The sequence below is a fragment of the Hoplias malabaricus genome, chromosome 1 (genome assembly GCF_029633855.1).
Source record: "Hoplias malabaricus isolate fHopMal1 chromosome 1, fHopMal1.hap1, whole genome shotgun sequence".
Taxonomy (NCBI): domain Eukaryota; kingdom Metazoa; phylum Chordata; class Actinopteri; order Characiformes; family Erythrinidae; genus Hoplias; species Hoplias malabaricus.
The window spans coordinates 12,460,976-12,488,549 of NC_089800.1; the positions used below are offsets into that span (position 1 = coordinate 12,460,976).

At 38.7% G+C, this 27,574-nt stretch overlaps 2 protein-coding genes across 7 annotated transcripts in view; both read right to left on the reverse strand.

Annotated features, from left to right (window-relative positions):
* The window catches only part of LOC136669216 (protein disulfide-isomerase TMX3-like), a 50,374-nt gene extending 44,127 nt beyond the window's left edge, over nt 1–6,247 (reverse strand). The window contains exons 1-5 of the mRNA XM_066646791.1: nt 6,179–6,247; nt 5,874–5,934; nt 5,069–5,108; nt 3,566–3,689; nt 1,311–1,356 (exon numbers count right to left, since the gene is read on the reverse strand). Coding sequence (XP_066502888.1) covers nt 1,311–1,356; nt 3,566–3,689; nt 5,069–5,108; nt 5,874–5,934; nt 6,179–6,212 — 305 coding nt within the window. The 5' untranslated portion in view covers nt 6,213–6,247. The remainder of the gene's footprint in view (nt 1–1,310; nt 1,357–3,565; nt 3,690–5,068; nt 5,109–5,873; nt 5,935–6,178) is intronic.
* Nucleotides 6,248–7,414: 1,167 nt separating this feature from the next.
* Nucleotides 7,415–27,574, reverse strand: part of LOC136669149 (dnaJ homolog subfamily C member 13) — a 50,175-nt gene continuing 30,015 nt past the window's right edge. For 2 of the 6 annotated variants that reach the window (XM_066646787.1, XM_066646785.1), the window contains 37 exons: nt 27,360–27,500; nt 25,528–25,545; nt 24,928–25,010; nt 24,420–24,573; nt 23,890–23,993; nt 23,528–23,687; nt 22,676–22,738; nt 21,764–21,865; nt 21,525–21,629; nt 21,130–21,332; nt 20,761–20,845; nt 20,282–20,436; nt 20,104–20,149; nt 19,693–19,847; nt 19,168–19,369; nt 18,851–18,966; nt 18,650–18,728; nt 18,317–18,452; nt 17,787–17,971; nt 17,294–17,368; nt 17,050–17,169; nt 16,536–16,934; nt 16,239–16,352; nt 15,984–16,100; nt 15,661–15,838; nt 15,384–15,475; nt 15,060–15,159; nt 14,802–14,876; nt 13,630–13,742; nt 13,143–13,312; nt 12,844–12,886; nt 12,172–12,345; nt 11,830–12,009; nt 11,411–11,551; nt 11,121–11,264; nt 10,689–10,788; nt 7,415–8,573 (listed from right to left, as the gene is read on the reverse strand). In XM_066646787.1, coding sequence (XP_066502884.1) covers nt 8,476–8,573; nt 10,689–10,788; nt 11,121–11,264; nt 11,411–11,551; nt 11,830–12,009; nt 12,172–12,345; nt 12,844–12,886; nt 13,143–13,312; nt 13,630–13,742; nt 14,802–14,876; nt 15,060–15,159; nt 15,384–15,475; nt 15,661–15,838; nt 15,984–16,100; nt 16,239–16,352; nt 16,536–16,934; nt 17,050–17,169; nt 17,294–17,368; nt 17,787–17,971; nt 18,317–18,452; nt 18,650–18,728; nt 18,851–18,966; nt 19,168–19,369; nt 19,693–19,847; nt 20,104–20,149; nt 20,282–20,436; nt 20,761–20,845; nt 21,130–21,332; nt 21,525–21,629; nt 21,764–21,865; nt 22,676–22,738; nt 23,528–23,687; nt 23,890–23,993; nt 24,420–24,573; nt 24,928–25,010; nt 25,528–25,545; nt 27,360–27,500 — 4,725 coding nt within the window. In that variant the 3' untranslated portion in view covers nt 7,415–8,475. Of the gene's footprint in view, nt 8,574–9,958; nt 10,062–10,688; nt 10,789–11,120; nt 11,265–11,410; nt 11,552–11,829; nt 12,010–12,171; nt 12,346–12,843; nt 12,887–13,142; nt 13,313–13,629; nt 13,743–14,801; nt 14,877–15,059; nt 15,160–15,383; nt 15,476–15,660; nt 15,839–15,983; nt 16,101–16,238; nt 16,353–16,535; nt 16,935–17,049; nt 17,170–17,293; nt 17,369–17,786; nt 17,972–18,316; nt 18,453–18,649; nt 18,729–18,850; nt 18,967–19,167; nt 19,370–19,692; nt 19,848–20,103; nt 20,150–20,281; nt 20,437–20,760; nt 20,846–21,129; nt 21,333–21,524; nt 21,630–21,763; nt 21,866–22,675; nt 22,739–23,527; nt 23,688–23,889; nt 23,994–24,419; nt 24,574–24,927; nt 25,011–25,527; nt 25,546–27,359; nt 27,501–27,574 lie in introns of all 6 variants that reach the window. The other 4 variants (XM_066646790.1, XM_066646786.1, XM_066646789.1 and 1 more) reach the window with 3 other exon arrangements.

The window sequence follows — 27,574 nt, forward strand, 5'->3', positions numbered from 1 at the left end:
AAAGTGCCCTTACGCTACAGAGTAATTTGCATAAATTTCACACAAATTGCTCTGGCTCAGAAAAAAAATCTAAATATATAATAAAAATAAAATAAAATAAAAAAGCAATTATTTGCTTAAGTGTGTGACTGCTTTAATCCTAGGGATTAAGTTTATTTGTATAAAAACGGACACTACTCTCAAATAAATCACTGCAGGGCATAAGAGATAATTCAATAGACTGACTGACACCTCCAAACTTGGTCTAGCCACCATCTTACAGCCGCTTAGCTGATGCAATAAAGCATAACTTTCTATAATAGCACTGGTACAATTATGAGACTTGCACAACATTAACAACCTCTTGCTAAGGTTACTGCAGTACACAAAACCCTTGCAAGGAGGTCTAATGAGGCATCTCTCTTACAGTGCCTCTCTCCCAGAGGATCAGCTATTACAAAGAACCTCTGGCAATATTCCCACCACTTGATCATTAGAGAGCTACAAAGACCACACCATGCAATATCTAAATAAAGTTCACTATGAGACGAGAAAGCCTAAGACATTGATTCTCAACCCAGCTTACAGATTTGGGCACTGTACAAACGTACATTTCTTGTTTTTGTGTTTTCTGCTGTAGCTCTGGAAGGCCTTAATAATTAGTTAAGGAGGTTAGAGGCTGCTGGAGCAGAGAAAACAAATTGTGGAGCGAGACTGAAAACCACTGGCAGAAGTTATGTATCAAAAGGACAAAACCTACAGCTTTCCCACTTAGAGATGCATTAGCACTGCTTTCAGAGGTTGGAGACCACACAGTCGGAATTTACAGATCATAAAATAAGTGCTGCTTCCTCTCTTTTTCTACAGAGGCTTGTGAATGAGAGGTAGACGCCTTTGGGAATGAGTGTCACCTTTGGGATAAATTGCAATAACACCTTACTCCCCTGCCATTAAATTGGCCCAAAGTAACATGACAATGGTCTCATGAGGAGTCCAACTAATGCAGGGATATTCAACTTGGCTAACACCCTATTTACAAATCACATACACTAAAGCACAGGGAGGGCTAGACACGAGCGGTCCGCTAGAGGTTTATCCATTGTTCGTATTTAAGAATAGTCTTTGTAACGCATAAGCTGCATGGTAACAAATGTGTTCAAAATGGGAGCTATTAAACTTGTCAGGATACTTGGTCAGTGCCAGTCATCAGTATATTTATGAACAACCTTTAATCACTCTACACATCTGCACTACTGCTATGCAAATATATAAAGCCACACATGAAATTACATGCTGTGAAATGTTTGCAGACATTCGGTTTAAGTACTCACAACTTTATTGTAGGGTATCCTCGTACTCCAAAATCCGAGGCCACACCTAAAAAAAGATGCATACATTAGATGTATACACACACATTCACAATTACATATAACCACAGCAAACTGTGCAACAAATTAGTTCATTTTTTTTAAATCTGTGATTTGATGTGATTAATTTGTGACTTGATGTGATTAAACACATTCCCCTCCTTAAGAGCGAAGCTTAAATATAAATACACACACACACTTTACAATTTAAAAAAAATAAATTACACTTAGTAATTGAAGGCTTGGTGGTATCAGAAAATGTCTGTTCCATTTATTTATCTGTACTATGTTTAAAATAACACAAGAGCCCTAAAAGACACAGGCCCCTCCTTTTTTGTTGGCTCAGAGTGAACCAAACACCCCCCCCCCCCCCCACCACACTAAGACAGAAACCTCCACTCTTTGAACATACTGACTGCAATCCAAACCACAAACTCTTTTACTTCACATACTAAAGAACACATGTCATTGACACTGTCCAATTAAAAACACGTATGTCCATTTTTGTGGATTTTTAAGTTTCCTTCATCATTTGAACACTGCAGCTGCCATTCACACTGTGTGAACATTTCCTGATGTATGGACCAATAGAATCTTTTTTTTTTTTACATTGACTTTCATGGAAAGCCTTCTCCTGTAAATTACTATTTTAGGAGATACATGTTTTTCATTGGACACTGACTACATGTCTTAGTTTTCTTCAACCATCTTCTTATGTAATATTTAGTGTGGCACTATGCATATTATAGGCACAACATCTTTTTGAAGCATTTCAGATAACATGATGATAAATAAATGGTTAGCAAAATGCTACGCCTGTTCTGTGAGCTTGCCCGATGCAATTAAATCTCGCGCAGATTCCTCCACTAAAGTCACCTGTGCACTATTAGTACACTAGTGTACCCAGAGCAATTAAATGTCACTGTGCTCCATCCTCCAGCATCTCCAGTGCGATTGTGTTGTAACAGTAAGAGAGCATGATAAAATGTTCCAACCCTAAATGTGAAGAAATCATTTATTTTGGAATCTTAGTCTACACTGTATTATTTAACCTCAAAAACCATTTGTTAATTAAAAATGGTAACAGAACAGGGACTGTATATTACTGAACATTTCTTCTTTTGATTTAGATACTGATAACAGAATACAACAGATGCCATAGATAAAATGAATTAACTTAAAAGTAGAGGAAAACGGTGGAAAAAACCCTCCAGCTTCAAGTTTTAAAGCATTAGAACCTAACCTGTGCTTCATATACTGTTATTCAATTTTGGACAGGAGATATTTCCACACCAACTGCAGCTCCAGACAACGAAGCCTTTAATCTTGTATGGTCAGTCTCAAATCCACACTTCTCAGCGCTCACCTGGTTTGTAATAACATGAAGCTGAGAGCTGGAGGCACTGGCATTATGAGTTCTTAGTCTTCTCTCAGTTTAAACCTGGCCTGATCTCCAAGCAGTAATCTACTGTTGGCTCTCGAGGCTAGTTTCCCTTATCAGCAACTTTAAGAGGATTTCTCCTCCTCAAAAGGACGAGAAAAAAAGGTTTGTTTCGCAAAACGCATTCATTACTCAAGAGGGGGGAGGAAAAACCCAGGAGAAACTTCCTCAGCTGCTACGGGTACACTATGGATATCATGTGTAGTGCATAAGAGTTCTGCAATTATTTGCTACAAAGTACAACTGCGGTTTGTCTTGAAATATGTTCAAAATAACTGCATATGCAGCAGTGAAACAATGTTAAAGCCTGTTGTGTTATTTTGACCAAACATGACGGACAAATGTATTGGGAGACAGCTGCTAATCACTGAATTCATGTGTTATATTGAATCCCAATTCCAATGTGGTATAAAATTAAACACTAACCCCAACATTTTCACATTTGTGAAGGAATGGTCCCTTCAAAAGAGCTCACTGAATTTGAGCAATGGAAATGTTCTTCAGGGTTTGGCTTAGGTACTTTAGTTCCAGTAAATGCAAACTTTAATGTTTCAGCATATTAGGACATTCATGACCATAAATATCATGGTTTAACTTTGTCAGATCAGTCTGCATAAAGGACTTTTTCTGTTCCAGCATGACTGTGCCCCAGTGCACAAAACAAGTTCCATAAAGGAATGGCTGCTCATGCTTATTTCATATTTATCTGCAACATATATCACCCCCAGCTGCAATGGGTTAACTTTCTTTTGTCTTAATAAAAGTATACATTTCATACCAGAATATGCAGTGGCGTCCATCTTGCCCACTCTGACAGGTGACCCAGAGTTCTTCAGCTCTGCTCCAACCTCGTACCAGATTGGCTCCAGCTTTTTACAGTATCCGCACCAGGGTGCATAGAACTATAAAACAACACACAGGGCTTGTAAAACTAGCACTCTGCTATCCATAGTGCTAAGCACTACATTGTTAGTTGGGGTTAGGTTTGAGAGGTATTACAGTTATATCTGTATTTAAAAGATGTGCTCGCATATACGAATATGTCACAAATTTCGGTTCCAGGTTTACCTGGTGAAATGCCAAAAGGAATGAAAATCCCCAAAAATCCTCCTCTCTCAGTGTTCCAAACTAATACAGGAACTGACTCCTCTTTATTTATTGTAAGAAACAAATTTCATCTTCATTTATATTTGCCCATAACATGGGACCATCACTTTCTTTTTTTTTGGCTTACAGGGAATCATAAATGCCCATAGCACACACGTATTAGCTGTTTGATTATGTAACACGCTGATCAGAAGTGCAGAAAAAAACAAAATGGCCAGCAAAGTTTTGCTCTACATATCTGCTCCTCCACCTGCCCTGGGGTAATTAAAGCCCTCTCTGCAAGCTACTGCAGAGCATTTCAACTCAACTCAAGTCACCCCAAGAACCACAGTGGATCCTTTTAACACTGCTCTGCACGCCACCACACGACAATTAAACCCCAATGCCCAAACACCCCAGTTAAAAACAACCCCCCACCACAACCTAACTGTAAGATGGTATGAAGAAATATAATACTACTCAGCCTTAGGTTGTTTCATGTGTTTTAAGTGATACACATGTACTTTTAACATGAGCTAATTTAGTGTTCAAAATTAAATGTTAAAAAACAATAAAGCTATTTGCTATAAATTTTTATCTTGAAAAATCTTACACCCAGACGTATACTGTGTAAATGTAGAATAAACATGATATTAAATCAACAATTTTGTGCGTACACAATTTTCTTCTTTTTGGTTATTAACTAATATGACATATAGGGCCATTTTAATAATGTGCCATAATTGATCTATATAACAAAAGTCAGTGAGGTCCAACAAACTTTTATTTATTTTTTTTGCTTAGAAAATATAGAACTTTGTACCAAAACAACGTATCCCCAAGAACGTGAAACAGGTATTCTATATTTGAAATTGTGGCCCCCTGACAACTATCACGGTTTTACACATAACATTAACTTAGAACCTTTCACTTGGAGATGGACTGCAGTACCACAGGAAGTTGCCAACAGCATATGTTCAGTCATAAAGCCACAGCTTAGAACTCACTCACCCATCCCACCACATTCACCCCTAAACCAACAACTGTCTCTCATCTTTTCCTGCATGCATGATTTCTCCTTTAACTGAATCCCTAGTGGACGGCTTCTCATTCTATTGGGGGGTACGTCCGCCTGGATTGAGCCACAATGTGATAATGGTGTTTGTGTCAGTGTGGGGTAAAAGAAAACACTCACATCCACCAGCCACACGTCATCCATTCTGTTGTCCTTAAACCTACACAAAAAAAGGGGGATATATATATAAGCACTAGGCTCATCTACAAAAAAGAAGCCACCGTATATTAGACACTGCTTATTAACCTGTGTGAATGAAGCATTACATTTGCAGAGTATAAACCTTTATGCAGAGGTATTTTGTGGTGTCAGAAAAGTCAGAGTGGAGGGGGGGGGGTAGGCCTGTGTTAAAACTTGTAGTTAGCAGTGGTGTGTTAATGAAGCTGTAATAAAGGCCCCCTGCATCAGCTTTTTACCATAATAATAATCTAGGAATTTTATCACAAGTGAAATAAGCTGCCAACACATTGACTGAGCATCTCCAATCAGTAAAGACTCAAAAGCGCAGATTCAGACAGCCAGAGGTTCTTACATCATAAACCTAAGGAACCAATCCCGTGAACTTGTGGGGCAGGGCTCACAAACCAGTGGGGAGTGGTGGGACATTAAACTGAGACAGGGGTGGGAAATAACTGCATATTCATTAAGAGGCAGGTTTATATCTAAGCCACTTTTAAGGCATTTGGATTTTCATCTTGAAAATAATTAGCAGGTTTTCCGTAGTTAAGATAAACAAACATTAACTTGGATTTAGGGGGGTGAAAGCCGGTATCAGAGTGCTTATGAGATATTAAACAAAAATATACAATGCTTTAGCTTGCGAATCATTCACACACACCGGGCATTTTGAATAGCTTCAATAGCATCTAGCCACACTGAGAAAAACCGCCAAAAAGACGAAAAAGTTCACGAAATTAGCACTCACTTGTCATCTAGATCCTCGACATAAGCAAGCACCGCCGAGCTGAAGAGAACCGCTGTGAGAACTGTGGAGATACAAGTGTTTATGTGAGTCAGATAAAGAGATTCTGGTTCACAGCAGCATTGACAGCTGCAGCACAACGCCTCTGCCTTTTACAGATAACATTTACTCAGATTCACAGCCTCGGGGTGCCCTTACTAACACATTTCTGCTTAATAAAAAAAGGTTTAACTACAAGGCTGAGGATGAGAGGAAATAAAGAGGCTAGCCAACACGTGAGTGATAAAATAAGTGAAAATGTGCAATACCTCCACAAGCTAAAGCAGCTCTCGCTTCTGCCATCTTTACTGAATGAGAACCTCAGGCAGGAACCGCGAGAAGTAACCGAGCTCCTCCAGCGCATGCGCGGTTACGGAATAGCGGCAGTTGCCTTTTTTTTAGTTTTTATTTCTAGTTAGAAAATGCTTCTTTTACTTTTCAATAGACTAATATATCTATATATCACATATTACACAGTCGTGTGGACAACCCTAGAAAGAATTACATAAGTCTTTAATTTCCTGAGTAAAACAGCATCCTCTACATTCTGCTCTAATAAATCATTGTACTTCCTGCAAAAATGACCATGAAATATATGTATATTTTTTGTGTAACATATAAATTTTATTCAAATCTCCTGCTCTTAGAAGCACTTAAGCTACCACGTTTTATTATTATGGCAATGGTGCTGTATTAAAACGACAATTGTCAATTTGTACAAATAAATAATTACCAACAGTATCATAAATAATGCAAGAACATTAATTTGTCATTTGTTTCATCAAGAAAAATGCACTGCAAAAGCAAGTTTTTCTGTTTTTGGGAAAATAATGTGTGTGTTTTGGTTTAGAATACTTAAAGATGGTGTTTTCAGTGTAAACAATCATTAATTTTGAGGGTTGATTCAGATTTTAGACACTGCTGTTAAAAGTGATTTAGCACTGTCCATTTAAGGAGCCCTTAAGTCAGTAATTATCAGTCCTGCACCCACAGGTCTACATTCCTTGGGATATTTCAAACCTAACACCTGCAGGAAAGCTAAAAGTCTTGGATGGCTGGTTAACAGTTTATTAAATCAAAGTGAATAATACGTAAAAGCTTAAATCTGTGATATAAACAAATAAAAGTGACTAGCCCTGCTCTTGGCCATCTACCACTTTGAAGAGTTCAGAACCAGCCTATTAAATATGCCTTGCTTAAATGTCTGGATGCTTCTGAAGACCTTCAGCTGAATTACTTCTTAAATGGTCTAATACAAGAATTATTTAAAAACAAGCAGAAAAAAACCCCCACAAAATACCAGTGGCTTAATCAGCTGGTCCAAGTCTTTGAAGGATGAATGGTTTATATTTAGATTAAACAGTCTGCTCCTGTTTGATTGGGAGAAAGCTATATCCACACTAGCCTTTGGTGGATAATTATTATAACTCCTACTTTGGAAAACATCGGTCTTTAGTCTGTTCTTGGGCAGATGCAATAAAGAAAAAAAAAACAACACTGTGGATTCCCTTTTATTCTTAAAATTTTATGTACAAGTGTGACTGATTTTTTTTTAATGTACATTCAATATAGAAAGTTTATATACGGCATATATAGACAGTTTCACAATTGCACTAGTCTTTTACATAGATACATAGATTTGTAATCAGAGTCAGTATCATTCCTCCTGGGTCCTTTTTCAGAAGCATATTTGTTGTTCCAGGTGGTGAAGATCATTATTCGGTTAGGCATAAATAGTCCAGTGCTTTTTGCATTCTGGGGGCAAAAAATAAAGTTTATAGAAAAAAACAAACAAACAAACAAAAAAAAAACTAAGGACTTTGTTGCTGAAGACAGAAGAATAGAAGAATGAGTGAAAAAGGAGACATGAGATTTATAGAAAGGCAGATCTGGAGGAACATCAAAAACTTGAAAACAGATCTCAGTCAATCAGGAGACACCAACATCATCATAGTTTTCAGATTTACTTCCCAACTTTCCTTCAACTTTACTAAACATACATTTAAGGTATAAAAGTAAAGGAGGAAAGAAATTGAGGATTCACTCTGACAGAGCTGAGGTTTTGTTTTGGATTCCTAGTTTTGTTTTGTTTATTTTATTTATTTTTATTTTTTTAACTCCAGACAGTGAAGAGAAATAGGCTGGGTGACATGATCAAGGAATGAAATAAAGGGAAAAATAATGCTAGATTTAAATTTGCAGCCATCTTCATTTCACAAGGAAAAATAATAATTCATACAAAAGTAAACGTTTTCCTCTCCTCAGACAATATGGCAAAATGAGGACCAGAATTTAATAGAATGTGGAAGAAGAGAAACAAATGTGGATTTAAAACCGAGAGCAGAAAGAATACGAATCACTGAAGACTGAGTGCACCACAGACATTTGGAGGGCACAAATGGGCAGAATGTTCTCCCTTCTTCCCCCCCTCTCATCTCTCTCTTTTTATCCATCATTCTCTTTGTCTCCCTTAGTCTCTCAGAGATGAGAAGGCTGCTGCTCTGAGAAAGTGGTGCAATTAGGCAGCCGAGCTTGTTCATAGTGCTTGGGGTTGTCAGTCTGTGGATCAGCCCTGGTCTCCAATGTCGTTGTCTACGGGTGGAGGGGCATTGGGCATAACCGTAGCACTCGTGCCCGCGGTTAGGTAGCCTGCTACTCCTGGACCTGACAACACACACACACACACAGTTTAAAACTGACTTACATACTTACAGAATTCATCAATATTAGTCATGAGGGAGTGCTGTTATTCTGAATATCTCCACAGTTGTGATTTGGTTGTATGGCCCAAATATGTTCAGTTAATAGCACAACATTCAGTGTGATATTGATTTTATGCAATAATTCTACAAACACTGTTAATTGCAGTAATACGCTACAATAAATTATGATTTGTTTATTTAAATATTTTTTTGCTAGTTCTGCAACTGGACTGGGACTGGACTGTTGTGAACCAACCCAAACCTTGCAGACTCGTTTGCTACATTGTGTAGGTCTATGTTATCACTGCCCCCTTTTTGTATCATGTTACCTGTATAAGTCTGCATAAAGATGATTAAATGTTTTCCACCAAAAAAAAGTAAATAAATAAATAAATATATCTCTGCAAGTGTAGAAGAGCTAATCAGATTATTATTTTTTTTAATACAAAAGATGATTCTTGGTTTTCTGTTATTATTTTTGACTGTAGTGGGAGTTTAGATCTCCTTGAAAAGGACTTCATTACATCAATGAAATACAGGAGGAGGACAAAAAATATTAATCTGTGTCATGTTTCACATGTCCCTGTCACTTAGCAGAAAGTAGGACGCTCAGCTAGCTCAGACATTAGCTGCCTGACATACAGCACAGTATGTGTGAAAATGTTTTATTATTTCATTCATGCTGATGTGAATAAAAACAAAAATGAAAAGCTCAGAATAGTGGTCTAGAATTCATAAATCCACAGGCCATACAGAACATACAGAATATGATTTAATGAAACACCTAACACCAGACACCTCCGGAAGGCTCATTTTATTATGTACTTACACATCTGAATCAACTACAGGGGGTCCTCGACTTACGACGTTGATCCGTTCCTACATCGTGTCGTAAACCGATTATCGGTGTAAGTCGGAACATACGTACATACTGTATGTAAATAACATACTGTAAGCACTTATCCTAACACCTATACTCCTCGGTCCCGAGCAGCGTAACCGTGTATTCTTCCGCCATGCACAACAAACACAACGTTTACAACGCAAAACCATTTAAGTCGAAACAAGGCTTTATACCGTAAATGGGAGATGTGTCGTAACTACGAAACATCGTAACTCGGGACTGACGTAACCGGAGGACCTCCTGTATATCTAAAGCATGTTCAGGATTAGGGAACAAATGAACAGAATTAAGTCTGTGCCCAACCCATAAACACATGTACATGAGGCAAAATGTGACAGCTGCTATAGTACGTGCCTAGCTAACTGCAAGAGCTAGATATAGAGAAGAACATGAAGCAGAAACTGCAAAGAATTTGAGGAGGGACACAGCAGAGGGAAGTCTACCTGCGTTAAAGTAAAAGAGAACGGGGAGGGTCCCCATATGGCACCCCCTAGAGCCCGCCTCGCAACGGACTACTGGCAGCCAGGAGAGAAGGAGTAGACATACCTGAGGAAGAAATAGAAGTAGAAAGGTAGGGAAAAAGAAAGAGAGAGAGGAAAGAGGAAGCAGGCCAAGTCACATTAGACTAAGGATATGAAGAGGAAAGTATACTCTAGTACAGCATCACAGCAAGAGCTTTGTGTAAAATCTGCAAAACCTCACATTCAATATCTACGACTGATCAGTTCTGGGGAAGAGGATGATGGAGATATTGGGGAGTTTTTTTGCTGCAGTAATAGAATAAGGATAAGGATAAATTGTTTTAAAATGGATGGTGTTCCTAAGAGAGAAAATTTAAGCAGAATTTAAACATTCTAATTAAAAATGAACAATATGGACCTTATTGCTATTCTATTACTAGAACTTGGAGAAGGAGTAATCTAACAGCTGTTATTTTGCATAAGAACTTTATAAGTACATGTACAAGTCCTTTTGAAAAAAAAATTAGCAAAAAAAATGGATCGAAAGGCAGAGCGTTCATGATTACAAACCACTAAGATAATCTGAGATTGCAAATTGACTAATGTTTTTCATTGTGATATACTAGCATTAAGTACTGATTTGCTGTGTGTGTGTGTGTGTGTGTGTATATATATGTGTGTGTGTCAGTGAGAGAGAGAGATGGATTCGTACCTGTAAGGTAGCCTGCGTTTGTTGACTCTGAGATGAAGAGATCATGTTTCTGATCTTTGAAGGCACTCCACACAGTGGAACGAGACAGGATTTCATTTATCTGAAGGGGGGAGGAAGAAAAAAAAATGGACATTATTTACAGCATCTTTCACAGACATTAATTACAGGGCACTGCCCAGTTCACTGCCCTCAATTTTAAAATTAGGTTAAAAATATGAATATAGACACCCTGAGGGTGATGTCGTGTTTCTTGTTTGTTTTGGGCAGATTTCTGTGGCTTTTATGTTGTTTCTATCGTATTGACTGAAATTTAGAAATATATTGTGATATAAATTTTGACCACATCATCCAGCCCTAATAACGCTAAAGGAAAACAGTAATGTGATTAAAAAAAAACCCAGTCTGTAACTGTGCATGTGTGAAGTTCCTCACCTGTTCTCCATACTGTAGGCTGCGAGTCATAGATTTAAGGGCTTTGACAATTTGAGCTTTGGTTGCTGAGGGGTTATCCAGTGTTTCCAACCCCACTCCCTCCAAGAGCTTCAACAGGTATGGCACTAGCTCCACCCTGAGGGCCTGTTTACAACACACACAACAAATAAAAGTGCATGGTGCATGTTTATATTTTCAGCGATAGTAAAACAAACCAAGTGTAACATAACTGCATTCTGCAACAATACTGTATTGACTGTTTGTACAGTTCACCCATAACTAAAACACACCTGTGAGACCAGTTCCGTCTGCTCCCGTTGGAACATGCGGTTGAGGGCCTCACAGGCCAGTCCTGCCATATCAGCCCTGACCTTCATCCCAGTCATCAGTGGACCAATGGTTTCCAATGCTGCCATGGAACGCACACATAACTGCAGAGTACATAGACACAAAAATTTCAAACACGTGAAGTCTTACACATCAGGACCATATCACTTTTGTGGGTTTTATATGCAAATATGCATTATTCTCGTTGCAGAGAATAACAATGAAAGGAAAACAGATATGCTATGCTGGTTTGTTGGATAACTAGTTAATTGTGCTTGATGACCTAGTAATAACACAGGATTAGCTGAATTTTATGAAAGTAATTATATATTATATATTACACAACAAACATCTATAGATCTACAAGAAATATGTCATGTACCTCATTATCAGAGAGGACATGGATGAGTCTGATGGAACTTTTGGGCACAGCATTGTTCCTGTGGTTGAGAGCTGCCAGGATGCGGGGCAGGTGACCCAGAGGAGGAACCTGGTCCGCCAGCTGAGTCTGAGTACTGAACAAACACACAGCTGCCGTGGTAACAGTCTCCAGCACCTCCCCCTGATAGTAGAGAGGTCAGTAAACAAAAAGGGGGGAGGGAGGTGGGGTGAGGAGAAGGAGGAGAGGCATCATTCATAATAATCAGATTTGTCTAAATAAATAAGACTTTGTGAATCTATGCAGTAGTGTGCAAGTGTGAATGTGGGAGTGTGTGGGGCTCACATTAGGATTGTTTTTCTCCAACAGTTCAGTGAGGGTCTCAAGTAATGAGACGAGAAACTCTCGAGGTTTGCGCAATACCCAGCCAGGCTGAGTTATGAAGATCCGCAGGAACACTCCTCCAACTTCCAGCTCACCATGTCCTGCTGCGTATGCTACTGTGAAATCTTCAGGCAACTACACAAACACAAATAGATAACCATTCTTCTGTAGTTATAAACAATATTAAACCAATTAAACACACTGACACATTTAGCTATCCTGAATCAAGCGGGCTGGAAAACACTAAGAAAAGACAAAGGTCAGTAAGTAAAGTGTTTACATCATACATGTGGAAAATAAAGTTTCTAAGCAAAAACACAAAAGCTTTGAGGAGGAGGGTGGGTTGAGTCTTCGGATAAAATATCACAGTTCATTAGAATATAATGTCTTTTACCAAAGTGCTCCAAGTCATTAAATGAACCGTGTAGTTACCAAAATCATTTTCACTACAAAAACATTAAACTTGCATAAACATTAGCTTAATAGTCTGATTTGTTGTATGTTTTCTAAGTCCCCACAAAATGTGGCAACAGGAAGCAGCATTTCAAACACAGTAAAACCTGTTATAATAAAATATTTCTCAAGGATTCAGGCTGCTGTAGATGTCATCTGTCTAAAACTGCTCCAACTCACCTTCCAGTTCACGTCAGGATTGTCCTTCTGCTGCTTAAAGTGACTGAAATGTGATAAGAGAGGAAGTTTTGAAAAGACAGGACAGTACAAGAACTTAAGTCACTGCTGAGGCATCACTTTTTTTGTTTTTTTAAATAATGGAAGCCCATGGTCAAGTTTAGAACGTTGGTGCATCTCAACAACCTACAATTCAGGTTCCTTTGTATTTGCTGGAGAATGCTGAACTACATTAAAGATTGCTTCTAGTAAACTTCGGGCCGTTGGTGCAGGTGCATTTACATGTTTCTGAGAACACTCACTCTAGCATCATCTCTCTAACAGTGGTGGAGACAGTCTCCCTTGATGCATCGTTCCAGATCAGCTCTGGGTTTTCATGCGTCCCCTCAAAGATGTGCACAGCTGCTTCTGCATTGTCACGCATGGCATCCATGAACACGCCAGGCAGGAAGCGCATCAGAGTCAGACGAACCTGTGGTTAAAGTGGAGACAGGAGAGAGAACATGAGAATAAGAAAGGATGGCTATACAGTAGGTAAATTATGTTTCCTTATGTCAGTTGGACCCCTCTACACCTTTTGTCTACACTGCTCTAACACACAATTTATTCTATTTAGAGTAGTGAAACATCTAAATCTAACCAGTAAAACATTTCTAAAACGTGTCTTTGCTGTGAAGAAAATCTTTGTCCTTCGTACCCATAAAATGTTATATAGAAAATATCACAGGCAGATTTTTGTCTCACTCTCCACACATTTTTAAAGCAGGTGTTTACTGGCAGGAATCTTACCTTGGGGCCAACAAGCTTGTCTGAGGTCATCTTGGAGAAGAGCTCAGCAGTCTGAGAGCGCACCTGAGGGTGAGTTGAGTTACAGAACAAATCCAACAGGTAAATCAGCGCACCTGCAAGAAATTAGAAGACACCAAAAAATGCATAAGATTGAGGATCTGCTTCACATTTAACAGTTCTACTGCTAAAACTAAATGTAAACAAGAGTTCAATGTAAACAAGAGTTCAATGACAATATGCTGCTTTTATTTATTTTTCAAAAATACTTAGTATACATAATATATAAGCAAAAAAAAATGAAGCTGAAAGAAACAAAGAGGTAGGAGAGAGAATTACTATCAGTATTTAAAGGAATACTATAAGTCTGTCTCTGGAGCTCCCCCTACCGGTTGCTGAGTGTAAGTCACGTTTACAGTACAGTCATAAAAACAAGTCTCACACACACCTCCGTCTCTCTCCCCCTCTCAGACAAACACATGTACAAACAGGCTTTCTGAGATAAGGAATAATCACATTGGTCACAAACAGCTCTCGGAGCTTCAAGTGATAAACAATCACCACAAACAAACCACACTGAAATGCCCTTACTACAAGAATCTATGCTAAAAAGTGAGCCAATCTGGCTGAAGTCAGCAGCTGCAATCTCCTGGCTCACTGCTCTGTAACTCTCAAGAACCTGATTATAACATTTTCATCACCAAAACGTATCACTGACCAACACCTCAACACACGAAGAAAGAGCAACAAGACAGTTACTACTCCAACTTGTGTTTCCATGTGTGTTTTAGCTCACTCTACAAAGTAAAGTCAGTCCAATGTTAACTCTTGAACATCCGCCTTGACTTCTCTTTGCTCCAGCCTCTGCCATAATGTCTGTACCAGAAAAACCAAGCTCAATTCTTCTTGTAGCGAGGTTAGCACCCATAACCTATGTGCCATAAAGTGTTAAGCATTTTTCGTGAGAGATCTCCATCCCATGGTTCTGAAGCTGCATAGCCAAGTTTTTTAGAGGAGAAGCCCAGGGAGCAGTGACAGAGGCACTCCTCTCTATTACAGGTCGGAGGAGACCTAATCTTTTTGAAGCTGTCATTTATAGTTAAAAATGCAACATAGTGTTCCTTTAAATTACATAAATATTTTGCAAGTCTAAACTCTCATATGATCACACTTACCTTTGGCCATTGCTTCTTTGATAATCTTGGTGTTGGAGGTCAGTGCATATAAAGTCTCCAGAACAAGCTGCCTGCCTGTGTGAACATGGAAAAGAAGCAGAGTCAATTAAAAAAAAGGAATGCTTTAGATGTTATATTTCTAACAGTTTATTTGCAGTTGCAAATACAGTTAGACGGTCTAATTTAGGTTAGATCAATACACATCCAAATCATGCTCAAGGAGTATCTAAAATTATATTGTGAGACAGAGACACTTACTGGAAGGTAGAGAGTGCAGCAGCACCAGCAGATTAGCCAGCACTAGAGACTCGGCTATGTTACTGACACATTCCTGGTTGGACGTGACCGTGTTCACAACCTGGAACCAAACGCACAAGGCAACGGCCAAAACACATGACATTGTGAAACGTTTGTGAATTTCTTAAGGCTAATTGGACTTCATATAAATTGAAAAAAAGGCTTTCCCCCTTATACATAGCGCACTTTTAAGGCCAAATATAGGTCAGAAAATCTTCTGGAAAATCTCAGAATCTGAAAAACAGGGCACCTCCTATGGCATCTACAATGCTTGTAGGTGTATACCTCCAAGGCTAGCTGCTGGACCTTCCCAGCTCCATGGACTCTAAGCAGAGAGAACAGCAGTTTGAAGTGGCCAATACACTCCGTCTCAGATCCTGCACAACAGCAACAGAAAAACATGTCTGCTTATACCCAGTGTTTTTACTCAAAATTACTAGGCAAAAAAGACATTTTAAAGACATTAAATAAGATGCAGGTTTTTCTTAAAGCAATAACACAGCAATTAGGAACAGAGTCACCTCATGGTTAATGGATGAAAGAATAAGTAAGCAAATGTTACCTGGATTATTTTTAATGACGTTGCGCAGTGCCTCCAGGGCCATCTCAGCCCAGCGCAGTCTCTGAGCGTGCTGTTGAGACTCGACTTTATTTGTCTGGGTCATAGCTAGCAGTGTGTGCAGATACTGAGCCTGAGAGCCCACATAGTCCAGAAGACTTGCTGCAAATGCTTTTGGATACTGACAGAGACAAATAATGAGGGACAGACTTTAGTTAAGAGGGGATTAGAGACAATCTGAGGACAACTCATTTTAAAACAGACAATACAGGTAAATAATTACAAGTTTGTGGTGTTGAACAGTGTGTGTAATTGCTGTTTCTAACCTCCAGAGGAAAGGCAGGCTGCTCGTTGTAAACACGGACAAATACTTCTCCCACAATTAGCTCTTTACCATGATCACTAAACACAAACTCGGCACCAAAGCTTTTGTCACATTCACCCTGGGAGGGGAGGGAGAGAGAGAGAGAGAGAGAGAGAGAGAGAGAGAGAAACTGAATGACTACAGTGATAAAAAAAAACTGACATTACTGAGAAATATAGTAGATATATATATAAAAAAATTTCAATACTGTTCACACCCTTTTAATATTGCTTTCTTGCTGTGCCTCCAGAAACTCCAAGAGCTCAGCTCTCGTTCCATTGTTCCAGATTAAATACGGGTTTTCAGAGTTACTGTTCAACAACTTCAAAACCTACAGAGAGGAAAATAAAAATATCTTACAACTGCATCTTACAACTAATTGATGGAGTCATTGATTATCTCCCCTTCCCGAGCATTCTGTTAAACCTGTGTTAGTGAGGGAGTAAGTGACTAGATTTTTTTTACATGCGGTCCTTCCCATCTGAAACAAAACATTAAATCCTTCCTTCCTCACCTCAGGTGGTGAGCTGGTGCCCAGTTTGCGAGAGATGTATGGCGTCAGCATGGCTGCCAGACTTTTTCTGATAGTGGGATTCTCTGGAGGGGGTCCCACTTTATCTCCTCCATTTGTCTCGACTGTGGCCCCCTCCTCTGGGCTGCTGGCTGTGCAGCTGTAGCCCGCAAGACGGCCTAGCGCCACTAGGCTGTCTTTGGCAAGGCTGTTGGACACCTCCTGTTGATTCGTCTCATGGCTGGTCTGAACGCCGCTCTCCTCCAAAGTGTAATCGTAGTTGAAGAGGTGGACCAGCAGGTGCCAGAGGACACCGGCATGGTAAAGGTGAGTCTGGAGGAAGAAATCCACGGCAAAGGAGCTGACACACTGCACTGCCAGCGAGGCCAGACGAGGAAGAGCCTGAGAGAAGGTTCCATGGGGGGAAAAAAAGCATATTGTCTGTCATTATATTCATTATGCAAAAAAATAAAAAAACATTTTTATATATTTAATTAAATGAATATTCATCACATACCTTGCCATAGTACAGTATATGACAAACATCTCTGATGATGTTTGGAAGCTCAATGATTTTCTCTCTGCATTCCTCAAACTGAGCAGCTACACTGTAGCACTCACAGATGTGCCCGCACACCTATAAACCATCACACACACACACATACAAATTGTGACAAGAGCGAAAATGTCTTTTTTTTAATCCAAGAACTCTTTAATGTCTTTAAACTGAAAAGTGGCACCAGCGGGAAAGAGATTTGTACCTGTACTGCCATGTCTTCTTGTTTGCTGGAGGCTGTGAGGACAGCGACACAACGGGAAAGTGCCTCCAGTAAAATCTGTGAATGGATAATTGATTGTAATACAGAGTCTTTTCACAAAAATGGAAAAACCTCAAATTTTTCATATTGGTAAAACAACAACAACAAAGAAAAAAGGCTACATGATAAGTACATAAGCTTTTCATGACAATTGACAAACATCTGTATAAAGAGCAGACAATATTTAAGCTGCTGGCATGACAACCGATGCTTGGTGCATTCATTTTAAGTTTATTGCCATGCAAAATTCATGCAGGTCCCATTCAGCCTCGTGATTAAAGACTTTTGTAAAAAGCCAGAAGTGCAGACTGGAAATGTTTTAGTAGAGAATGACACGTGAATGTAAATTAAATTCATTAATTAATATAAACATCAATTTTTAATCAAAAAATTTTAGGTAATGTGAATCAAACAGTTAACTTCTGTGTGTTCAGACCTCAATGCCATTCTCCCTTCGAAGTTCCTCGGCGTTCAGAGCAGAGCAGTTGACCGTGTGGAAGGCCAGCTCTGATGCTGCTGGCAGTAGAGGAGAGGTCTTGGAGAAGAGCTGCTCATCGCTCGTCTCCATAGTGATGGTTTTAATCAGCATGGGATAACCAGCATACTTGTACGGTTCTAGTTCTAAGAAAACAGAACACAATCTCTATTTTCAGCTGAAAAGCATATTCATTCAAGGAGCTCGAGGGAAACAAGTGCTGCTTATTTCAGATGAAATATGGAAAAAGCCTTTCTAGTCATGTGTACTATTAATTATCTTCAGGTCATTTCCATAGACATGACTTTATTCACATCTGTAAATGTCTAGAAAATTCACTTTGAACACTTTTCAAACTCTTCACTTGTACAAAACCAAGATTAGAGCACAGAACACCATTGCGTAGCATAATAGCGTATGTTATATTAACTGTCCCAGTGTGTGTGTGTTTTTGTGTGTGTGTTGAGCAGATCATGAATTTATGAGCAGACCTTGTCTGTGTCGTTCGAAGAGGATGCTCTGTGTCTTGAGGATGAGAATGATGTTTTCGGGGTCCGGCCCATCCACTATACGCGCCGATTTAGTGCACAAGAACTCATACGCTTTATTTACTTTTTCAAACATGTCCTGTACGCATACATAAATACAAATATTCCTTCATAAATGTCTGAACAATACTACGTATAACAAAATTATTCAGTATCATACAATAACATTTCAAGGGACTTCAGAATAAATTTGTGGTAAATGAATGTCCCTACAGTTAACGTAGCTATACACACACACACATGCATTTAACACATACAAACTAAATTTGGACCTACCCTGCCCTCTGGGTTTTTGTCTGGATGGTATTTCTGAGCCAGTCTGAAATACGCTTTCCTGATTTTACTTTCCTCATGCCTGTTAACGACACAGACACACATTTATTCAGTTCTGAAGAATATTGCAGTACTTTTAACCAGCAAGCTATATAACAAACTGGAAAAAAATAAGTGGTAATTGCAAAAATAGAAGAGACTTACTGGCCCTGCCCAGTGGGAAGATTCAGCACTTCATATGCATCATCAACAGACATAGATGGAGGTTTTTTCTCTACCTCCCTCTTCCAAGCCTCCAGAGTGTCTTTTAACAACTTCACCTGCAGGGGGCAGCAAGTACACAGTGGTTAAAACTTGAAAAGCTACACAATTGCTAATGCAGTCATTTATGTCTGTCCACTTGTCATAAAACCAGCGATGGTGTTTTCTTATGATAGTGAAAATATGCAGTTTGCACTACTGTCCAAGTGCAGTTATGAGGCCAATGGGATGTACGTGTGTGTCTTTGCATATGTGCTTACAGGGTCACGTATCGGCCAGTTGGGGAAGCGGTTGGAGTCGCAGAGGTGGCGGAGGTAGTAGATGTTGCAGAAGAGTTCGCTTTCCAGTTGAGGGAAACTGACCACAGGAATGGGGCAGTACTGATACAGAGCACGAGTGTTGCTCTGTAGTCGAGGAGTGAAGTCTGCCAGGTGAGCAGCTATCTTCTCTATCATCATTCGCCTAAAGGCAACCACACATAGGTACCAACACTTTATTAATGACTAAGGCAAGTATTAATCACTGACACCAGTAGTAGAAGAAATGAGCAAGGCAAGTATAACCAAATATCCATTACCAGAACAAAGAGATCCACAAATTGAGAAGACATTAAACATTGAATTAAGTAAGACAGCAGTGAAAAAGATTGAGTGAGTGAGAACGATGTTCAAAGGAGGACAGCTGACAAAGAGAAGAATAAAGAAAAAGAACATATGAGAGAGAGAAGTAGAGACTGGCTCAAGTTTTTAAATTAAAGTTAATTAAAGCAAAGCAAGGGTCCACACCTCATCTCGCTGCTCCAGATGGCCTCAGGAGTGTCAAACTCTCCCAAGAAGATTTCGGAGAAGCGCTCAGCCTCATAATTCTCCAGGTAACACACCATCGCCTCTGGCAACACTGGACCCAGCACACTCCTCTGCACAATGTCCTGGCCTTTAGCCTGATAAACACATGCATACAAACACACACAAAGTCAGGGTCAATTACAGAGGTCAAAATTAAACAAACAGAAAAACAGCTGAGTTAAAATCTCTTTTTGAAAAATTATAAACAAATTTTGTGAATAAATAATATACAAGCAAACAACAAAACAAAATATTTTTGTTTGGCAGAAGCTACTGATGGAGACATTCAAATGCACCTTGTTTTACTAAAGGAAGACTGTTATAAGACAGTAATGGATTATGAAATTTTACCTCCTCTGATTTGAAGGCCTGTTTCAGGTGAGTGTATTTCAAGAACCTGGTAGAAATTAGATTATTTAAGCAAACACATTTCAGTCAGCTAAATAGAAGAATACTAAATACAGAGAGAAAAAAAATAAAGAGAAAAATACAGAGAAAATATGGCTGTCAAATTGCTGTTCTTTTTCACCTGGCTACTGGGAGCACATTGGAGCCAGTGTACATCATGATGAAGAAGAAGACCCCAGTGAGGTATAGACGCTGAAGGTTTGGGTTGTCTTGCATTACTAGATACATTAAGTTGGCCACTTTCTCCACCAGGACAGGGTCAAAGGTCAGGAGCAACTGCAAAGATTATGTTCATAAATGTAATGTATATTTTACATCAGAAACTTTACTAAAGAAACACTAATTGTACTACACATTGTACTACAAAATGGGGCCACAGCCACCAGATCAGGTTTAAAAAACGGGAACTAAGGCAAGGGCACATATTAGTCATTTTTGTAGGAAAATCAGTTTTTTTTTTTTCAGGTTCAAATGTTGCAGAGCAGAAGATTGGCACGAGTGCTGCCTCAACATCTGGAATGCTTTCAAGAGATACAAAGGATTCAAAGGAAAGCATGTGCTAGTTCTGTTTAATGACACCCCAAAACATAAGCTCGGTACCTGAACAATATGGGGTAACGAGGTGTTGTCACCGATTAGCCTCTTCACTTTGGGTAAAGGTCTGATGATGGCATTGTCCTGGTCCCTAAACAGAGACAAACACATGCATACTCAAATTATACACTGCATATTAGATTCAAGATTAAAAAACACAACTGTAACAACGTCAAGTCTGAAACTAATATAAAATGCTAAGGAAAAAAAAAGACGAATACATGTGAGAAATAATCTGTTCATGTGCCTGCTCAGTCATAGTAATAAGTTTAACTAGCTAAATAGAGTAGCTAAATAAGTTTAACTAGCTAAATAAAACAGAACCAAACGCACTTATGAAAAGTATTTTTCTCAAAGGATGTATATAAGCAACACCTGCTGGGGAAGTAGGAACACATGGTTATGAGCATGTTCAAGATGAGTGTGGCCAGGTCTGTCTCGTTCATCACAGCCTGACCGCTGGCAAGTAGGCACCACTTCAGCTGAGGGATGGCCTGCAGGGGGCGCCAGCCATCCATACCCTGAGCCCAGCATCGTGTCTTTGCAGTCAGAGTCCCAGAGCTCCAGAACTCCTGCATCTGAGAGACCAATGTTCAAATATTTTTTTATAATAACTTCAAAAAAAAAAAAAAAAATTATATATATATATATATATAAATTGATAATGTGTGCAAAACATAGTTCTACTTCAGTTCATATATATATATATTAAAAATAACTGTCATATAGTGAACAGTAAATATAAAACAGTTTTTCTTCAACCAACTTACCTCCTCAAAACTGTAAGGTCCTCTCCTCTCCTTATCAGCATTCCCAAAGTACCACTCTTTCTCACTTTCTCGTTTCATATCTGGAGCTGCTTCCAAAACATTACTCTGAAATGTACATAAAATAAACACAATCAATGGGCGATGACACCCAAAATGTCTGCATCGTTTTTTTGTTGTTGTTTTTAAAATAAATAAATATTATAAAAAATGGAAAACTCCTTTACAACAATCACACCCACCTGTAGAGGAACAGTAGCCCTGCTGGTGTGAAGGTGGGCTAACGTAAGCAGGTCGACAAAGATACGCACACCATTCGAGTCCATTATATCCTTTACATTTTTCTGTTACATAAAAGTGTAAGAGCCATCAGTATAGATACCACACTGATCACATTCTTCATCCAGTCTACAAGGAGTTTAACAACACAACGACAAATACCAATCTTATACTGTTTGTTCAGTACAAGCCTCTCCTTTCAGGACAAGCAGGTACTGAACAATACAATCAACACACACTGTGTAAAATAAATTAAAAATATTAAACAAGCAGACCCTCTTCTTCTAAAAATATTGCTTAAACCTATCCCTCAGAATTAAATGTGAATATTAATAATAATGATATTTTATGTGCAGCTGAATGCTCCAACATACCAAAAATATGAAAATTTTGTACAAACTACATTTACAATGGAAAAATAATCTTGTATCTTCATCTGCAATGACAGTGTGAATAACAGCAACATAACACAGAACATTCAACACTACTATATGAAACTGGCCAGCTCTCTTTCAATCTCTCATGAGCCTACCTTGTGCTAAATGATTAGTATACATTTTTGATGACCACTTCTGTTGGACTGTAAAAGTACTGCTTGTGATCTAGTACGGAGAATAACCTAACTGAACTAACTCAACAGAACAAGGAGAAAAATCCAGACAGATGCCAAAATAAGCACTTTCCAGTTCATTCCCATGACAAATATGACACAGCTAATGACACATCTGACCATACAAACTGAAGGCTACATACTGAGTCATATCTACTTAAAACAAGGAGATGCTGGAATGACTGAACACGTGCTCCTCCGACTGTTGTTTAATAGAGTGGTGCTTGAAAAACAGAAAATGGCAGTTAAAGATGACAGTACTCACCTTGTTTAGAATGAGTTTGTTAAGGAAGAGGATGAGCCTGTCTCTTTCCAGTTTGTCTGTACACTGGAAAAAAACACTTTACATCAACACAGGTCCACTCAAAGCATTTATTCATTCATTCATTCATACAGTATGATGTATAAACCGTAAAATGTATTTTTCTCTTTGAATAAGAGTTGTCACCACTTACACAAAATTGATTTTGCAACAATATGATATAGACCTTCACTATTCTTACAATTATTTACAACAAACAGCAGACATTACTGTGATTTTCATTTTCCTTCGTTTGTAAGTGGAAAAATGAACACACCCTCCATAGGGATTTCAAATACACACCTGTTAACATATTGGAAATATACCATATATAAAATCTGAGCACCCATCAGAAAATAACAATAATCCCCAATGTTTTCACTGCACAGGATGTGTATTTCAGCACTGTCTATAATCTGACCAAACTCCTGCACACCACTATAGGTTTCCCATCATTGTCTGTAGCTGATCTGCTGCTGCATAATTTACCAGCTCCTACCCTGTCTATCAATGGGCCACATTTGGATCACAACTGATTAGATTTAACGACCTGGTAGACAATTCACAGCTCAGAACTGACACCATTTTGTATGATTGTCTATTACATGGTCATCCCATTGTAAACAGCGTCTCTGGGTATTGAATAGTGCTTTGAAATGCCACATTATTATTATTATTATTATCATCATCATCAAAATGAGCTAGTCAGTAATTATTGGGGTTGGGTAACCTGATGAATAGATACATTTCAGTGTAGGTCAATATAGCATAGACAAACTATGTATAAACCAACAGCAGAGTAAAATGTGCACTCACCCTGTCCAACATCCCCACAATATATTTGGTGTCAGTAAAGGGGCCAATCTCCTCACAGCACTTCCCATAGACAATTGTCAGAGCCTGCAGGCACAGACACTTCATCGCAACCTTGGGTGTTAGTAGGAAGCGGTGGTACAGCTCATTAAAAAACTCATACCTGTTGCAGGAAGATGGGGAAGAGGTGAGGGAAAAGATGGAGGAAACACAGAAATGAGAAAAGATGAGCAGACAAGAAGGAAATAGAAGATACATTCAAACACAGCCTGAGAAATGGAAATTTAAATGAAACTCTAGTGTTCAGCTTTTGGGCACAAAACAATAATGTCAGTGAAAAACTAAGGTTTAGGTAAGAATCCTACGATCGCTTGATGGCTCCAGATTCCTCGTTCTCATCCTCCTCCAGCAGCAGTCGCAGGTAATAATCTCCAATCTTTATCTCATCTGAAAGGCACTCATACTTCACCTACACATAAATAAACAGATCAGATTATAACATCTAAATTGATATACGACCCTGAAAACATGACACTCATTAAGTAAAAATTTTCCTAGTAAAAGTGGAAGTCCGCTTAAAGCAACACTATGCAATATTACTGCCTTAAAAGTCCAGCTTGAAAATGACTGAGATGCTCCACTGAGCTGTCTCTGTCGTTTCTATTCCAGGTACAGCACTGCAGAAGCGGAACTAAGTAACCATCGGAGGACTGCAGGAAACCAACTCCCCCCTCCCTGTCCCCAATGATCGCAGTAGAGGGCTGTAAAAATGTAATTACACTAGGAGAAGCCCCAGGAGCAAAAAACCCAAATCTTACATAGTGTTCCTTAAACTGAGTTAATGCTTTCAATTTTCTTTCCTAAATAAAGTGTTCACAAAGAGACAAATACACACCTCAAACTCCTGGTGATTCCAGGAGATGACGTTAACGTTGCCAAGTTCCCTGTCCACAGTGAACGAGCGCATTTCACTCTCCAGGGCATCTCGCAGCTCCTCACGAGTCTTGAGGTTCCAGATCAGATTAGAGCGTGCATGATCCAACTGAAATCTGGAAAAAGCTTCATGAACCACTGTTTCAAGTAAGTTAAAACGACTATACACCAGCCCTGAACCAGGTAGCAGATACTGTGTTTTAACACTGGTGTCATATTAAAAGAATACCTTCAACATCATGTTTGATTTTAACTACAGCAACTGTTCACAAATCATTGTTTTCCTGCTAAATGAAGCAAGAGTGGTATACGATATATGACTAGAAACGTGTCATTCACTTCTCCGCTAGTGATTTATAGCAGGTGATTTATAAAGGAGTGTGGATTTTGTTTTGTTTTATAGGAATTCAAGTAAATGTAGATATCATCTTTAGGATCTTCCAAAATTTAGTACATATTTAGATATATACTTGTAGTAGAAGAGCTCCCAGTTGGATTCAATCTTGATCCGCTGTCTCCTCTTCCTCAAAACGACTGGTTTTTGGTTCGGGTTCTGCAACCAACAAGTAACTCAATAAACCAACTGTGAATAAAGATAATCCCTGACTGTACAGACAACCTTTCAATTAATTAGGAGAAAGGATAATTAGCATGTTATGCATGTAAGACCTACATCTATTACAAACAAAAACTACAATGAAAATACAGTATACGGCAAAATATAATGACATGAATATAACGCAACAATCAAGATCTACATAGGCACTTGAAAATGAGAATGATCAGACCCTCAAAAACGATGACAAAAAAAAACCACAGCATGAATAATGTGAGTCTAAGACAGATGCGAATAATACTTTTAAGGTTTTGAAAGACACACGAACATACATATATATATGCATAAGAGGTAGGCCATGATACAACACCAAAATATTTTGTGGCATTAACAATAACTGTCCCCAAGGTGGGAAACCAACACTGCATGTTACATGAATCCAAAATATGACAGTGAGGGCAGGGGAGGGAGACTCAAGAGAGGTGGAGGCATCCCATTGGTAAGTTCTACTTACCAGATTATTCCTGTCCTGCTGCATTGATTGACAGCAGAAAACCACAATAAGGGGCAGGGGGCATGGATAGGGCAGAAATAAGAGAGATTATTGTTCCTGAGGTCATCTAATCACAATTCAAATCATGTAAAAATTTAATTACAAATTTAAAGATTTCCATAAATCAACTTCAGCATTTTTACTTTGATTATGAGCGTTGTTTGCCAACATATGATTTGGAAATTGCAGCCTGATTGAAGAGCTTGAAAGAGAATAAAATCAAGTTGCTCATGTTTATTTTTTTGTACTGTATATGTTTATGTATAGCCTCACAGTGCCTCAACATCTTAAAATTTGTGCACACATGTAGAGTTTAAACTCAACAACGTGTTTAGTTTTCAGTAATGTAAATGTATTGATTATTAAGTTATATATTAATATAAATATTGATATATTTGCTTCAACAACTACAACTTAATTTTTTGGGGAAATTCACAAATGGTCTATGAACGTGAATTAAACAAAAGAAAATTCAGAGTCCAGAAGACATGACGTAAACTCTTAATTGTGTGAGGAAAGAAATATTAGAAAAGGCTGTGCATAAAGAACGTGGCACTGTGATGGTGTGAGGGAGCTTGGGTTCACAATGTTGACCTTATTCATTGAATTTTACTCAGCTGGACAAAGACTGGAAGAAGAAAACTGCGAGAAGTGCTCATGCACTAGTTATTAGTGGCACAGCCAAACCAGCTCAAAGGCAAAAATCCTTGAAGAAAAACACAAGGCTCTCACATATGGAGTTTATGAACGCAGGTTCTACTGAATACAACACTGTAGCTGTGAGACGGCAACATAACCAGACAGCTACCCTTGAAAATGTGTGAATGTGTCTGCATTCCAGGAAAAGGAGCTGAATGATGAAGGCTGTCAGATCAAACATTCCAACAATTCAAGCGCACAAACAAACAGAAACCCTAAAGCCCAAATTAAATAATCTCAATGTAGCAAACACCAAACCAACAAGCCAAAGAAGCCAAAGCTGGAGTGATCACAGCCAAAAAGAGGCCAACAACAACAGCCTGTGGGTCAAAAACACAAGTGCAGTCCAAGTAAACAACAGCAGAGCAGAGCAGCTTTACAACTGGGCCTGGTTTCAAGTTCAAGATTCAAGAGCTGCCCAAAACGTGATGGCGGGTCACTAAAGTTTTTATACGATTATAAATGTAGTAGATCACGAGACCGTACAGGGCAATTTTACTAAGGGATTTTTTTTTTTTTTGGTGAAATAGAAAATATAATAGGGATTGCATCTTTACATGCATCGTACATTATTTAGCAGATAATATTAGGCAAAAATATATTTTTTTGCTTTCATATGGCCTTCCACAGCTGGGGAATGCCTGAATGGGAGGTTGAATTTCCTGAAAGTGGAATTATGTAATACACTTTCCAGTAGTGTTTTCACTCATAATAACTAAGTATGTGAAATAGGGCACTAAATTATCTGCTGTAATTATCAACTATTTGTGGTATAATTAAACTAATCGATAAACTATTGATCACAACATATGAGCAATCACTAAACACTTTTAAATGTCTATTTATTCACTTTAAACATGTAGCAATAAAAGCCCAAGTAAGACCTAGATTAAGGTTCTCTAATTAAGGCGTGTTCATTTAGATTCACAGTTGTAATTCAAAAAGACATCTACAAACATTTGAATGTGTGTGATTGCTGTGATTTTTGGAAGGGGAAAAAGGTGAGTGAAACTTCTACATATGGGACAAGCTGACTGAAACCAGGCCACAATAATGGAGAAAGCTGTTAAGTCTCGAAGCCAAACACAGCTCACCTCCTTTTGTGCAATGCCCATTTTATCTCTCCAGTGCATGAGCACCAGGTCGGCCTTCTCTTTGGCAAACTTCTCCACCTCCTTAGCGGCCTTCCCTGCTATCCTCTGCCATTCTGGTACCTTGTTCCGTCCAAACTGATCCTACATTGAAAGAGTGCAGACCACAGATGAGTTGTAGTGTATTTGGCATCAAGACTAAGAGTATCAACGTTGGG